Source organism: Quercus robur, chromosome 12, assembly GCF_932294415.1.
Source record: "Quercus robur chromosome 12, dhQueRobu3.1, whole genome shotgun sequence".
Classification (NCBI taxonomy): domain Eukaryota; kingdom Viridiplantae; phylum Streptophyta; class Magnoliopsida; order Fagales; family Fagaceae; genus Quercus; species Quercus robur.
Window position 1 is genome coordinate 42085534 of NC_065545.1, and position 16284 is coordinate 42101817.

Below are 16284 nucleotides of genomic sequence, written 5' to 3' on the forward strand. Positions count from 1 at the left end.
TGGGCCGGACCCATAAATTATTGGACCCCACAATAATAATTCATTAAATTTTTTTAAAAATAAAATTATATTTTTTATGAGTTTATACCTAAAATTGTGCAACACACAAGACTTAGATTTTTTTTTTTAAATAGATATTTTTTTTTGTTCTTATCTTTTTCTCCTATAATTTCTAAGTTAATAAGTCTCAATTTGATTACAATCCAAATTCTTCATCTAATTTTTTTATTATTAAATAAATTATATTACAGTCATAAGAAAAAAAAAAAAATAGCAACGTTATTGGAAAAACAAAAGATAGAAGTTTTTGTTCATATTGATTTACCAAAAATGTTTTTGGACAATTTTTTTTTTAAAATTGTAAATAAGATAATAAGTATTTGAGTTTAAAGTAAACACCTTCTCTTTCTTCTAAAAAAAAAAAGTACCTATATATAATAAACGCTTGTTGTTTTCTTTTTTGGTTATAAAAAAAAAATTCCTTTTTTCAATAAAAAAAGGTTTTTTTTTTTATTCCACTTTTTATGGGATTTATGAGATAGCAACAAAAAAATTGATTAGAAATCTTAATTCCAATAGAATTTAAATTCTATATCAAATGAAACTCTACCTATATATTAATATATATATATATATATTTTTTTTTGAAGTGAAGTTTATTCCAATATGTAAATGCCTAAATCCCATAATAGGTATGCATTCTTTCTTCATTATTATTTTTTTATTCTGTTTATGTTATTTTTCTTTAACTTCAAAAAAATTAATAAAAACTTCTCACATACGTTTTAACCCAATTCATTTATTCTTTTCTACAGTAATTAGTTCAGGTTTTAGTTACATACTCACACTTTCATTTCTCAAAGTGATAAAGAAAACAAGGGTAAGACTACTAATTTCAAAGTAATTTTCTAATTATTAACTACTATGTGCTAACTTCTAACTACCAAAACCCACAATTGAAATACTAATCTGTATGAGATACCACTTCCAAAGATTAATATCTTAACTATTATATATAATACGTTGACTTTTGTTTTTTTTTTTCAAAAGAAGCGTTTCTCTCTCTCCCCACAAAACAAAGGGATTATGATAAGAATTAGCTAGACAAGGGTAAGACTACACCATCTCTTCTCTGCAATCAATGTTAAATTCAAATCATTTTTCATGCACATAGACACACATGTAGCATGCAACGCACAGGACTTAAATTTTAAGTTTAAACTTAAACTTGGTAGGGTGAAACTCACTCAAGTTTCAGTTTCTTCTTCCATACTTTCAAGGACAAAAATTAAATACTCATGTGAGTCTCTCTCTACTTCAAATTTTTAAATGTTTAGTAATTTAGATTGTTCTTAATTATTGAATTGAGATTTTTCTACTTAAACTTGATTTCAATCATTGTTTTGGATAGTTTTGAACTATTAAATTCAAGGGTTGTCTATTTAAAGATATGTGATTAATTGATCTTTAAAGTTCAATGTATTATTGAAAATCATTCTCACACAATATGCATTCATTATGTAACTTAAAAGTAAAATATTCATTTATTTTTATCATTTATTTTAAGTAAATTAATAAAAAAATTATTTACATATGAATTTTGATTAAGCCGTGCATCTCACAGGCATAATGCTAATATATATATATATATATAAATTTAATAGCAATTTTGCTACATCATATTTTCTTTAAAGGATAAGAATAAATTTATTTTTTTGAGAAAAAAATTATAAGAATAGATAGTTTTGTATTCAAATACAATCACAATAAATACATATTATAATTACCAGAATTATATATTTAATAGTTCCAAATTAAAATACAATCATAAATCATAATAGATATCTATTATTAATAAATAAAATTTTTTATATTTAATATTTTAGATCCAAAATAATCATAATAACTTCATAATTTATCTTATATTATATTCATAAATGCACCATTATATATATTTTTAAATAGTACGTTGTGCATGTCGACTTGTGTGACATAATTTCGTAATGCGTATATTTTTGTAATATATCCCCTTATATATTGATAGACTAATTATTTTTATTTTTATTTTTATTTTTTATATGTTTATAATTTATAATTTTATATTTTTAATTAACTCTATTTACAACGAAAATAAAAATAGAGTTAAAATTCTATTGATTTAGAAATAAATAGATTTTTTTGTCAATTGAAAGTTTACCGTTGTAGTATTGTACCAATAAGAATAGCTAGAGACATCATCAAAAAAATAAAAATAAAAAAAATAGTGACGTGCCTTATTTTTTTTACTGGATAAGAAGAGATGTGCTTTGTTGGATGACTGCAGACTCTTGATAACCAAATTCCACCATGTCCATATCGAGCACTGTTTCCGACAAGCAAATTATTGTGTTGATGGTTTAGCTAAGAAGAGCTTAAGAATGGTTATTGATTTATTTATTTATTTATGATAGTCCTCCTATAGATATTTTAGACGTATTTGAAGGAGATCTTAATGGGATGTATTCCTTTAGGATATGTCCTAATCCTTCCTTTATTGTTTAGTTTTTTTTTAAAGTTATCATCTTCCACCAAAAGAAAAATGCATATACGTCATTCGTGACAAGCTACTCTTTTACCAATAAGAAATAAGAATAGAGATATCATATTAAAAAAAAAAAATAGAGACGTGCCTTGTTTTTTTTTTTATTGGTAGAGAAGTGACGTGTTGAAAAATGCACATCTGCCATTCGTGACAAGTTGCTCTTTATTCCGTAGCCAACAATGACTGACTGAAAAACAATTACCGACTGCGATGACTCCGAATAAAATAAAAAATGACATCGACCACAAGGAAAAGTCGCATACACCAAACTGAACATTCGCATGAATTTATTTAGTTATGAAAGTACATTCTTGGAATCCAATTTTGACAAATTTGACTTTTAACTCAAACTGTGTGCTTAAAACTTGAATCCGAACTTGTGAAACTCAAATTCTAAAAATATATTAAATTACTAAATAATTTTGTGAGAATACCTTTATCTTAAAATTGTGCTATTAGGCAAATTTGGGCTTCGCCTATATAAGCCGGAGAGAAGAAAAACTCAATACACCAACACCACCACTGAACTCCATGGCTGAGCCTAATAAAAAGCTTCACATAGCCATGTTCCCATGGCTAGCTTTTGGTCACATAATCCCATTTTTAGAGCTTAGCAAGCTCATAGCCCAAAAGGGACATCATATTTCATTCATTTCCACCCCTAGAAACATTGAACGCCTCCCAAAAATTCCACCACAAGTAGCACCTTTGATCACTTTAGTGAAGCTACCCTTACCCCATGTCGAGAACTTGCCAGAAAACGCAGAGGCCACCATGGATGTACCATACCACATAATTCCATACCTTAAAAAAGCCCATGATGGTCTTGAACAACCTTTATCTCACTTTTTGGAAACTTCAACTCCAGATTGGATTATTCATGACTTTGCCCCTCATTGGCTACCACCAATTGCTTCTAAACTAGGTATCTTCCGGGCCTTCTTTAGTATTTTCAATGCATCAACCTTATGTTTCCTTGGACCAACAAAGTCAAGTGTGATAGAAGCTCATGAACCACGTTCAGAGCCTAATCACTTCGTTGTTCCTCCCAAATGGGTCCCCTTCCATACCAAAGTAGCGTTTAGGTACTTTGAGGCAAAGCAAATCTTTGACCTCTTTGAAGAAAATGATTCTGGTAATTCAGATTGGTTTCGTTACATGAAAGTATCGTCAGGCATTGATGCTATAGCTGTTAAAACATGTGTGGAAGTTGAAGGTGAATGGGTGAAACTCCTTGGAGAGCTTCATGACACACCTGTAATTCCAGTGGGATTATTGCCACCCTCTAAGCAAGAGAGTTTAGGCAGCAAAGATAGCAATTGGGATACAATTGTTGAGTGGTTAAATAAGCAAGAGAAAGCATCAGTGGTTTATATAGCACTTGGAAGTGAAATTCAACCAAGTCAAAACAACTTCAATGAATTGGCTTTTGGGCTAGAGCAATCTGGGTTGCCCTTCTTTTGGGCTCTAAGGAAGCGAAAAGGCGTAGACTCTGTTCAGTTACCCGAGGGGTTCGAGGAGCGAACCAAAGATCGTGGGGTTGTTTGGACAGGTTGGGCACCTCAGTTTAGAATATTAGGTCACGAATCTGTTGGAGGTTTCTTGACTCATTGTGGTTGGAGTTCAGTCACTGAGGCATTCCAATTTGGACGTGCACTTATTTTGTTACCATTTTTGGGGGACCAAGGATTAATTGCAAGATTTTTGGAAGAGAAGCAGGCTGGAATTGAGGTACCTAGGAATGAGCAAGATGGGTCATTTACTAGAGACTCGATTACTGAGACATTGAAGTTGGTGATGCAAGATGAGAAGGGAAAGATTTACCGGAACAAAGCAAAGGAAATGACCACCATATTTGGAGATAGGGACATCCACAACCGATGTATTGATAAATTTGTTGAGTTTCTTGAAAATAAAATGGGTTAAGTGGGAATCTAGATTTCAGTTAGAATTTGGTTTGGGGAATCTATATTACTCCGGGTATCTATATTTTTGAGAATGTAATATTTCTATGTTTAGTTTGATTAAGAATCTAATAAAAATCATGAAAATTTGAAATACTTATATTTAATTTATTTCTAAAAATTTTATAAGTTACGAACAGTTGGTTTCATTTGGAAAGTTTATTTTCCAGAATAGTTGGCAAATATAGTGATAGTTAAAAAAGCTAATGGTAAATGGATAATGTGCGTTGATGACTAGACAATTCCAATTGTCAGTTATCTCAAAAACGGAAATTTGCCAAGTGATTCTTAAGAACCAAGAAATATAAGATTATGGGCAGCGTGCTTCGCCATAATAAACGGTGTACTATACAAGCGAAGATTTACTCTACTATACCTTCGATGTCTCACTCCAACAAAAACCATCTATGTTCTCCAAGAAATTCATGAGGGAATCTGTGGAGATGCATGTGATGGCACTAAGTCCTTGACTTAGTCTTGGCCAACACAACACACACATAGCAGAAATACTTAGAACAGTTTAATGGAATCACAAGTAAACAGTACACACAGTATTATAGGGAAAGCCTCAACCTTTATTATTCAATCTCAAATACAAAGGAAATCTCACCCTTACAAAGCTTATCCCATTAACTATCCAAAACGATTGTCTTGCTATACACAACAATTTGGACGTATACAAAATTACCTTGCTACGTATGACAATATCTAGTTAATTGTCCAATTGTCCTGTGCAGATTTTTTTTTAATAAAGAAACCAATGCTATGCAAATGAAACTAAATTAATAGCGAACAATAAAAAGATTTTTTTTTTTAAAAAAAATTATTTTAAAGAATAGTGGAAAGGATGTGATGTCAACAATTTGATGATCTAAATGGAAAATGACGATTGGGTTTGGGGTGCACTCGCTACTTGACTTGGCAACTTCGAGTGTTAGAGTTCCAACTCACCAACAACTATAGTTTCAATCAAAATCAAAAGCCACATGCCTTGTAATTCCTCTAGTTGGGTCAATCAAAGTTTTCTTTCTCACGATATGTGTCGTTATCGTTGTCACATGGTGGGATTAGGAGATCTAAACTGAAATCTCACCAATTTTGGTGGAGATCTCGACCAATCTGTTAAGATCTCCATCAGATTTAGTGGAGATCTTATTGTTTTACAAACAACGGCGACAAAACTTGAAAAAGGTGGTTCGTACTTCGTAGTAAAGGAAGTATGAGGAGAATGAGCCACTCGAGTTAGATAATAAATCTCATCCCTTGACCCGCCAATATTGGGTGTTGAAGACAAACTTGTTGCCAACTGACACACTTCTTAAATTAAATCGGTTCAAGTTCAAGTTGAATAACCCTAATTTTGAATAATAGAGCTTTTAAAGGTAATTTACTATAGACAAAGAGAACATTAAACATAAGTGCTAAGTAAAGTAGTAATTGGTAAGCTACACTCGCAATAATTTTGTAACATAAAAGGAAAGACGAAATGTATTTTGTTTTTTTTGGGGGGGGGGGGGTAATAAAAAGATAAGAGTTAAAAAAAATAAAAATAAAATAAAAACAAAGAAGAAGAAGAAGAAGAAGAAAAGAAAAGAAAAGAAAGAGGCCCTTAAGAAAGATCACTTCATCCACAACCAATCAACCACGTGTACTTAGGGTTCCTTTGATAACTGTCATATGTAATAGTCAATGGTGGTCAGTGACCGACCTATGCTTGGACTTGGGGGCAGTGTTCTCCCTAAATTTTTTCAATTTTTTTTAGTATATATTATATGTATTAGTTTTAGCAATTTATTTCAATAAATTTGTACTTTGCACCTTCTACAAAATTATTGATCTTTTTAAAGGTTATAAGATATTTTATTGATCTAAAATCTGAAATAAATTTAACAAGTTCAACAACAAATTTACCAATAACAAATTTAAGCCCAAACAACACCCCCAAAACAAACACACAAAAAAAAAAAAAAAAAAAAAAACCTAAGTCAATTCTAACTAGTTTAAGTGAACACCTACACACATTTGACAACATGCAAGACACCCAAAAAAAAATAAGTAAAAAAAGAAACAAACAAATAAACAAACTTAAATTTTTAAATGAATGCTTACTTAGAGTTTCAAAAAGAAAAAATTGTTTATACTTTTGCCGCCAACTCCAAGTCTTGGCTTTGTCTCTGATGGTGGTCCACATGTGTGCCGTAGATACATAAAAATGAACAATTTTATATCACAATTGGTCATGTAACAAGTTATAATTGATAGATGTTTGGTGGTAGGTCATATGGGGCATACTTCTACCACTATAAAATTGTGTTTTTTTATATGTTACTACCATTATTCTAGAGGTGTTTGGTATATAGCAGAAATACTTAGAACAGTTTAATGGAATCACAAGCAAACAGTACACACAATATTATAGGGAAAACCTCAACCTTTATTATTCAATCTCAAATACAAAGGAAATCTCACCCTTATACAAAGCTTATCCCATTAACTATCGAAAACAATTGTCTTGCTATACGCAACAATTTGGACGAATACAAAATTACCTTGCTACGTACAACAATATCTAGTTAATTGTCCGACTGTCCTATGCAGATTTTTTTTTTTTTTTTTTTAATAAAGAAACCAATGCTATGTGATGATGCCGGAGATATTACCACCAGTGAGTCACACGTTCCTCGTACGATCGCAAATGGCACCTGCACAACGAAAAGGAATAACCTAGCGGGGAGTACCGGTGTGGTACCGGCCAAACACCCTCCGAAGGTCAAGTTAGGATTATTCTCACTGCTCTAGAGTGCTAGAGAAGGTAAATTATGCGTACCTCAGTTTGTGAGGGTGCTTGGGTTTTTATAGTAGCGAGGGCTGCCCCTCTTTTCCTTGGCGTAGAAGTCTTTTCCTTATAGGAGTCTTCTTGGGCGTATTTTACGGGATTCTTTCCATATAGGAGTCCTTAGGTTTCGTGAAACGTGGGGACCAAGTTATATACTTATACACGTAACCGTGCAGAGCAAACATTCCATAGACTGACGCCGTTAGTTTATGTTATCCCGTCAGTCTATGTTTATCCCGTCAACTTCAGGATGTTTAGCTTTATGTGGAATTCTCTTGCTTCAAGTCCCCGTCAGCCTTGAAGTAATGCTGACGGCAAAAACATCTCCTCACCCTTGTCAAGTTTGTACCGTCGCCTTTGTCAGTTCTGTACCGTCGCCTTTGTCAAGTCTGTACCGTCGCCTTTGTCTGCCTAATTTTATCCTCACCATTTGCCCCCTACTCCATACCTCCGTTAGACTATGTACTGACGGGTTATGGAATTTGTTTTTAAAAGAGGCAGGGATATTGTTTGCGTGGATCTGTGCATTTAATACCTTGGACAGGTGGCTCGTTCCTATTGGCTTCGCTTCTGACGAGACGTCGCTTCGTTTTCCGCACCGTTTTTTCCATATATAAACAGCACTTTCCAGTCATTTTTCACTATTCCAACCTTGCTGATCTTGGAGAGAAAGTCCGTCGCCTACCTTTTGTCAGCTTCACTTCCGTCGACTTATCTGTTGCTGCCTTTAGAGCCATCCAGAAGGCCTCCGTACCGGTAAGTTTTCATCTCCTCTCTCCTTCCTTCTTTTTCTTTTTTATTTTTGCCTTATTAGTGAGGCAGTCAGCCTAGGTACTTAGTTTGAGCCCGTCACTTGTAGGTAGTCAGATGTCGAGTGACGCGTCTTGTGACGAGTCGTCAGTCCGCGAAGGAGCTGGCTACGACGAAACCTTTGGTTCTGGAAATGAGTCAGACTTCTCCCTCCCGTCAGAGAGAGAGTCGTCAGCCCAATCTCCTGACGGCGATGAGAGTTTTGCCGAGGGAGATGAGGATGAGGGAAGAGGGGATGAAAACGACGGGGATGGAATGGATGTTGACGGAGAGGATAGTGACGGGGATGAGAGATCCAGTGAAGGAACCTCGGAGGGTCCCGGAGATAACCGTCCCTTCATTCTTCCTGAGGATTGGGCCGTCAACAAATTTTTGCCTGGGATGAGTGGTAAAGTTTTTAGGGAGTTGCGGGTTCGTTACCAAATCCCAGACCACATCCCCATCCGTCTCCCTAGAGAGGGTGAGAGGTGTTACTCCGGGAGGACAGCTGACGTCGGCATGTATGATGCCATGTTTGCTGCGGGCCTGAGGTTACCGTTGACGGCTCTACACCGTCAACTTGCTGATTTCCTTGGAATATCCGTCACCCAGGTTGCCCCAAACGCCTGGAGGATTTTTATAGGAGCTGAAATCCTATGGGGCAGTCTTAGTGGAGGACACCGTCAGCTTACTTTAGGAGAATTCTTTTATTGTTATAGGCCTCACCACATTGCCTCGTCTAAGGGGACGTATCACTTTAATGCCCGGGAGAAAGGGCTACGACTAGTGTCAGACATGCCTGACTCAAATAGGAACTGGAAGAGTAGGTATTTTTTTGTTGAAGGGACGGACTGGGTCTACCATCAGGAAGAGTGGGCGACGATGCCCCGCGGTTACTTTGACAACACCTGGGCCTTTGTCAGGGATTCAGGTTAATCCCGTCAACCATGAGGCTCGTGCGTTTTTTTGAGGTGACGGTACTAACACTTCTTATTTCTTTCAGCTTATACCCGTCTGCATATAACTGACGAGCAGGAGGAGTTCATCCAACGGATTCTCGAAATCCCTTTGGAAGACCGTAAGTGCAGGGATTTGATCACCCTTGACACCCTCCACTTATACTGTGGGGGTCCAGATCCGTCAGCGGAAGCTCGTAGGTTGGAAGAGTTTGCGCGCCGACGTGAGTAGACTTTTATTTTCCCGTCAGTTTAATTTTCTCCGTCACTTTTCCTAACAGTCTTTCTTTGTGTTGTAGAGATGGAATCCGCGAAGCAAAGGATACGGGCCGCCGCAGCTCGTCAGAAGGAAGAGAGGAAGGCCAAGGAAGCAGGGGGGGAAGCCTCGTCCACCCCCAAGGCCGTCGCCAAAGTGGCGAAGAGGAAACCTGACGGGAGTGACGGCTGTCCATCAAAAAAGACTGCCGTCACTCCTGCAGACGAACCATTGAAGGAAAAGTCCCCTCCGACGTCTGGCCATGGCGCGGGAAAGGGGGTGATGACTTCCACTGGTCCCGTCAACGAGGATCCGTGCCGTCTCCTAACCCACAAGGAATATGCCGTCGGGGAGGTTGAATCTCTGATAAAACCGACGGACATGGAGCCCTGTGACCAAGTAAGGACGGAGGATTTAGGGGCGTCGGCCCTCTTTGATCTCTCCAGGGTAGGTTTCTCACATTTTTGGGTTGAACATGCCGTATCTTGTTTTGGTGTACTTTTTAACTGACGGATACGCTCTTTTAGGCCTTGGTTCGTGTCAAGGCCCTTCGTGACCGTTGTGTGGCGAAAGAGGGGGTCGTTAGCCGAGTTCGTAGCCACAACAGGAACCTGTTGAATCAGCAGGCTCAGTACAAGGAAGCCGTCCGTCTCCTTAACCAGGAGCTGCAGGAGGTTAAGGAAAAACTGACGGCGGTTAGTGGCCAGAACGACAAGCTCCAAGGAGAAGTGACGGCTCTAGAGGAGAAGTTACAGACGGCAGGGACTGACGCGATTAGAGACTTCAAAGCGTCGCAGTCTTTTATCGACTCGTGTGGTCAGTATTACGGCACTGGGTTCAATGATTGTCTTCGACAGGTCGCGTCAGCCTTTCCGGAGCTGGACTTGTCTGGGATCACAATGGATGATGGAGACGACGGCTCTCCTCAGCCTGGCCCTACTCTGGAGCATGACGGCAGTGTAGTCCTGGCACAGCCTGCCGCTAACCCTACAGCTTCTGATTCTCCAGCCGTGATCGTGGATGTTGAAGATCATCCGGCTGACGGCAACCCTACTGACGTTCCTGCTGCTTAATTGTAGCCATGTATAAAACTGTTGCTTTTTAAATTTTTTGGAAAACAGTTGTAATTTTTAAACAGTTGTAGTTTAATTACAAGTACCTTTATGTACAGTTGCACATGTATTTCATTTCGAACCATGTTTAAGTGCCTTTGTCTTTTATGTACAGTTGCACATGTATTTCATTTCGGTAGCTTTTATCTCTTTAAAAATTCCCGTCTGCTTGGAATACGTCAGTTCTTTCAACTGTTGAAAACCCCGTCAGCTTTATGTCCGTCGGTTTACAGCTCTTGGTTTGTCGCACCTTTTTAAAGTCGTCAACCTCTTCTGACCGTTAGTTTTTTTTTTTTTTTTCTTCTTTTTTTTTTTTAGTTTTAGCCTTTTTTGACCGTCATTTTTTCGGCCTTGGCTTTGATGTGTTGACACCTTTTTGGTCCGTCAGTTTTCAGGCGTTCGATGTCTTTTGACATCTTTTTTCTTGGTCCGTTAGTTTTGAGGACCTTGTCCATATGATGGTTGTTCCATCTTATTGGACCGTCAGCCTTTTAGCTTTTGGCCTTTTCGGACCGTCAGCTTCTTGGCCTTGGCCTTGATGTCATTTGACATCCTTTTGATCCGTCAGTTTTTAGGCATTGATGTCTTTTGACATCTTTTTTCTCGGTCCGTCAGTTTTGAGGACCTTGTCCATAGATGGTTGTTCCATCTTATTGGACCGTCAGCCTTTTAGCTTTTAGCCTTTTCGGACCGTCAGCTTCTTGGCCTTGGCCTTGATGTCATTTGACATCCTTTTGGTCCGTCAGTTTTTAGGCGTTGATGTCTTTTGACATCTTTTTTCTCGGTCCGTCAGTTTCGAGGACCTTGTCCATATGATGGTTGTTCCATCTTATTGGACCGTCAGCCTTTTAGCTTTTAGCCTTTTCGGACCGTCAGCTTCTTGTCCTTGGCCTTGATGTCTTTTGACATATTTTTGGTCCGTCAGCTTTTAGGACCTTGTGTTGTGGACTTAGTCGTCCTAGAATATGAGATTAGTGAACCGTAGAAAGAATAAATACTCCATCAATTTCTGAATAAACTCCTCTTATTGGCATGCATTTAAATAAAAGTAATTAAAACCGAATCCTGCCCTTCGGGCTAAAAAGTATTTGTTGCAAGAAAAGAAAAAAAAACTGAAGTAAATGATAAATCCGAGGAGTAAAACTAAAGTTTGCTGGAATAACAAAAATAGGTCGGTCTTCATGCTGTCGCTCCTATCGGTAATACTTCCGTAGGTGTTTGGCATTCCATGGGTGTGGTAGCTTCTGTCCTTCCAATGTCTCTAGGTGGTAAGTACCTTTTCTCTGCCACGATGTAACTCGGTAAGGTCCTTCCCAATTGGGGCCGAGTTTCCCTTGAGTAGGGTCCCTAGCGGCACCCATAACCTTTCTAAGAACAAGGTCTCCAACTTGGAAGTCTCTATGTCGGACTCGAGAGTTGTAGTGTTTGGCCATGCGGTCCTGGTACCTGGCGAGCCTTTGTTCTGCTGCTGCTCTGATCTCGTCCACTAGGTCGAGCTGTAGTCGCATAGCCTCGTCGTTTTTGTTCTCATCATGGTTGTGCACCCTGTAGCTTGTGAGTCCAACTTCGGCTGGGATAACTGCTTTGCCTCCGTACGTCAGTCGGAACGGTGTCTCTCTTGTGGGTGTTCTTGCCGTCGTCCTGTATGCCCATAGTATACTTGGCAATTCTTCGGGCCATATACCCTTTGCCCCCTCGAGCCGAGTCTTGATAATCTTGAGCAAGGATCGGTTTGTGACTTCGACCTGTCCATTAGCTTGAGGGTGGGCGGGGGAGGAGTAGTGGTTCTTTATTCCTAACTGTGAGCAAAAATCCCGAAAGGGGTCGTTGTCGAATTGTCTCCCGTTGTCCGAGACAAAGACTCTAGGAATGCTAAACCTGCATATGATACATCTCCAGACAAAGCTCCGCACGTTCTTTTCTGTAATCGTTGCCAAAGCTTCAGCTTCCACCCATTTTGTGAAATAGTCGATGCCTACTACCAGGAATTTTAGCTGTCGTACGGCTGTAGAGAATGGTCCCATAATATCTAATCCCCACTGTGCGAACGGCCATGGGGCTATCATCGGGGTCAGCTCTTCGGTTGGTTGTCTAATAATATTGCTGAACCTTTGGCATTTGTCGCAGGCCCTGACATAGGCTTCGACATCCTTCTGCATGGTGGGCCAATAATATCCTGCTCGCACAAGCTTGTGTACCAACGATCTAGACCCTGAGTGGTTTCCGCAGATTCCTTCATGTACTTCTCTCATGACGTAGTCTGCCTCTTCCGTACCTAAGCATCTCAGATATGGTCGGGAGAAACCTCTTTTATACAGGACGTCTTTTATTAGGACAAACCTCGCCGCCTGGACTTTAAGTTTCCTTGCGGCTTCCTTCTCCTCTGGTAAGACCCCGTTTTTTAGGTACGAAACTAACGGCGCTGTCCAGCTACTATCGGAGCATACTTCCTGCATGTTGCTGAGATCTATTAGCGGGGAAAGCTGTACGAAAGAGAGTACATTACCAGGGATGACCATTTATTCAGCTGAAGCGGCCTTCGCGAGACGGTCGGCCCTCTCGTTTTCTTCTCTGGGAATCTGGACGACTTTGGCTTCTAGGTCACCCACCCTCGTCCTTACTTCATCAAGGTACCTTTTCATCTTTTCGCCCTAGCAATCGTAGTCTCCGTTTATTTGGTTAGTGATGACCTGTGAATCGCAGTGGATGACTACCCTCGCGGCTCCTGTTGCTTTGGCGAGGTCAAGTCCCGCTATCAGAGCCTCATACTCCGATTCATTGTTGGTGGCAGGGAAGTCGAGACGGACCATACATTCGATGGTGTCTCCTTCGGGCGATAGTAGCACAATGCCGGCCCCTGCGGCTTGCCTGTTGGACGATCCGTCCGTATATATGCTCCATTGAGGGGACTCTGCTGCCCCCTTGTCTTCGTTATGAGTGAACTCAGCTATAAAGTCGGCTACGATCTGTCCCTTGATGGCGGTCCGCGGGCGATACTGAATGTCAAATTCGCTCAGCTCTATAGCCCATAGCGCCAATCGTCCCGCAGCCTTGGGGCTGCTCATTGCCCATCGCAAGGGCTTGTCAGTCAGGACGTTTACAGTATGAGCTTGGAAGTATGGTTTAAGTTTACGGGCTGCCGTAACTAATGCGAAGGCAAGTTTCTCCATGGGCGGGTATCTTTCTTCGGCACCGTGAAGCGCTCGGCTTGCGTAGTACACGGGTTTTTGCACTCTCTCTTCTTCTCTGACCAGGGCCGCGCTAACAGCTGCGGGGGAGACGGCTAGATAGAGGAAAAGTTCTTCTCCCGGCTGCGACGGGCTTAGCAATGGTGGGGAGGAAAGGTAAGCCTTTAATTCTTCGAAGGCTTGCTGGCATTCGTCAGTCCACTCGAAGGATTTCTTTAATGTTCGGAAGAAAGGCAAGCATTTGTCCGTCGCCCTTGACACGAACCTGTTCAGTGCCGCTATCTTTCCATTGAGGCTTTGCACCTCCTTCACATTTCTTGGTGGTGCCATATCCATAATGGCCCGGATCTTGTCCGGGTTCGCCTCGATTCCCCTTTGAGATACCATGAATCCCAAGAATTTTCCTGCCGTCACTCCAAATGCGCATTTCCCCGGATTGAGCTTCATGTTGTAGGAGCGAAGTGTGTCGAACGTTTCTTTGAGATCTCCTAGATGATCTTCCTCTCTTCGGCTTTTGACTAGCATGTCGTCTACGTAGACCTGGACATTCCTCCCAATCTGTTGCGCGAACATTTTGTTCATGAGCCTTTGGTACGTTGCGCCTGCGTTTTTTAGGCCGAAGGGCATGACCTTGTAACAGAATAGGCCTTGGCTGGTTACGAACGACGTTTTCTCCTGGTCCGCTTCATGCATTCGGATCTGGTTGTACCCCGAGAAAGCGTCCATGAAGCTCAGCAACTGGTGTCGGGCTGTAGAGTCTACTAGAACATCAACCCTTGGGAGGGGGTAGCTATCCTTGGGGCAGGCCTTGTTAAGGTCGGTGAAGTCCACACACATCCGCCATTTTCCGCTTGCTTTTTTGACCATCACTACATTTGCTAACTAGTCGGGATAGTATACTTCCCTAATGAAGTTTGCTTCCTGTAGCTTCCTGACTTCCTCTGCTATGGCTCGGTCTCGCTCAGGGGCAAACACTCTCTTCTTTTGTCTGATAGGTGGAAAGGCGGGCGACACGTTCAACCTGTGCACCATGACTGAAGGGTCTATTCCCGGCATATCCTCATGGCCCCATGCGAATACGTCTTGATTGCATCTGAGGAAGGTTATGAGCTCCTGACGGACCGTGGGGTTAGCGAGCGTTCCAATTCTGGTCGTCCGGCCTGGATCGGAACTGTCAAGGGGTATCTCTTCTAATTTCTCAACCGGCTCTGTTACCGTCCGGTGCTCTTCTATGCTTAAAGCCTGAAACTAATCCTCCATTTCCATCATGGCTATGTAACATTCGCGTGCGGCCATCTGACTCCCGCGCAGCTCCCCTACTCCGTAGTCAGTTGAGAACTTTATCATCAGGTGGTAAGTGGAGGTTACCGCCTTCCATGAGTTGAGCGTGGGTCTCCCAAGGATAGCGTTGTAGGCTGACGAGCAGTCAACCACCAAGAATGTCACGTCCCTGGCTATCTGCTGAAGGTAATCACCTACAATTACGGATAATGTGACCGCGCCCAGTGGGAATACTCGGCTCCCGCCGAAGCCAACGAGTGGGGCATTTGTTAGGATCAGTCGTTCCTTGTCGATCCTCATCTGCTGGAATGCTGTGTAGTACAAGATATCTGCTGAACTGCCATTGTCGATCAGCACCCGGTGCATATTGTAATCTCCTACACGCAAGCTGACGACGAGTGCATCGTCATGTGGATGGTGAAGGCGTCGTGCGTCTTCTTCTGAGAATCCGATTATGGGACCCTCTCTCCGCGCTATCTTTGGTACGACTCCCGTCAGCTGAACATTTTGTACCATCCGAAGGTAGGTTTTACGGGCCTTCTTGGATGACCCGGCGGCAGCCATTCCTCCTACGATCATCCTTATATCTCCGATCGGGGGCCTCGGACGCTCATTGTCCCGTCGGGGACGTTGGTCTTGTTCGGGGGGATCTGTTTTCTCCTTGCTAACGAATCTCTGTAGCTTTCCTTGTCTGATGAGGGCTTCAATCTGCTGCTTGAGGTCATAGCAATCAGCTGTGTCGTGGCCGTGGTCGCGGTGGAATCGGCAGTACTTATCCCGGGAACGTTTGTTGGGGTCGCTTTTTAGTTTTCCCGGGAACGTCAGAACCTCTTCGTCCTTAATTTGCATAAGGACTTGATCTATCGGGGCGGTTAGCGGAGTGAAGCTCGTGAACCTTCCCCCTAGGGGCTTAGGGCGCCTTTCGTCCCTTCGGTCTCCTGTTCTTGCCTTCTTTCGGCCTTGGTCCTGCCGATTGTCTTCCTACCTTTCTCTTTTCCTGGGCCTCTCTTCCCGAGCTAACAGCGCATCATCAGCATTCATATACTTTGTGGCGCGATAAAGTACTTCCGACATGGTTTTTGGGTCGTTTTTGTATAGGGAAAACAAAAACTTACCCTTCTTCAAGCCATTCGTGAACGCCGCAACAAGTATTTTATCGTCGGCTTCATCGATCGAGAGTGCCTCTTTGTTGAAGCGGGAGATGTAGGCTCTTAAAGTTTCATCTTCTCGTTGCTTCATACTTATCAAGCAAGCTGTAGACTTCTTGTATCGATGGCCTCCAATGAAGTGGGCGGTAAACTGAGCGCTGAGCTCTTTAAAG

General features: G+C 41.0%; 1 protein-coding gene across 1 annotated transcript; it reads left to right on the plus strand.

Moving 5' to 3' along the window:
• The first annotated feature begins 3049 nt into the window (after nt 1-3049).
• Nucleotides 3050-4641, plus strand: LOC126708791 (putative UDP-rhamnose:rhamnosyltransferase 1). The gene has a single exon (XM_050408730.1). The coding sequence runs from the start codon at nt 3113-3115 to the stop codon at nt 4505-4507; it is 1395 nt and encodes a 464-aa protein (XP_050264687.1). The 5' UTR covers nt 3050-3112; the 3' UTR covers nt 4508-4641.
• The last annotated feature ends 11643 nt before the right edge of the window (nt 4642-16284 follow it).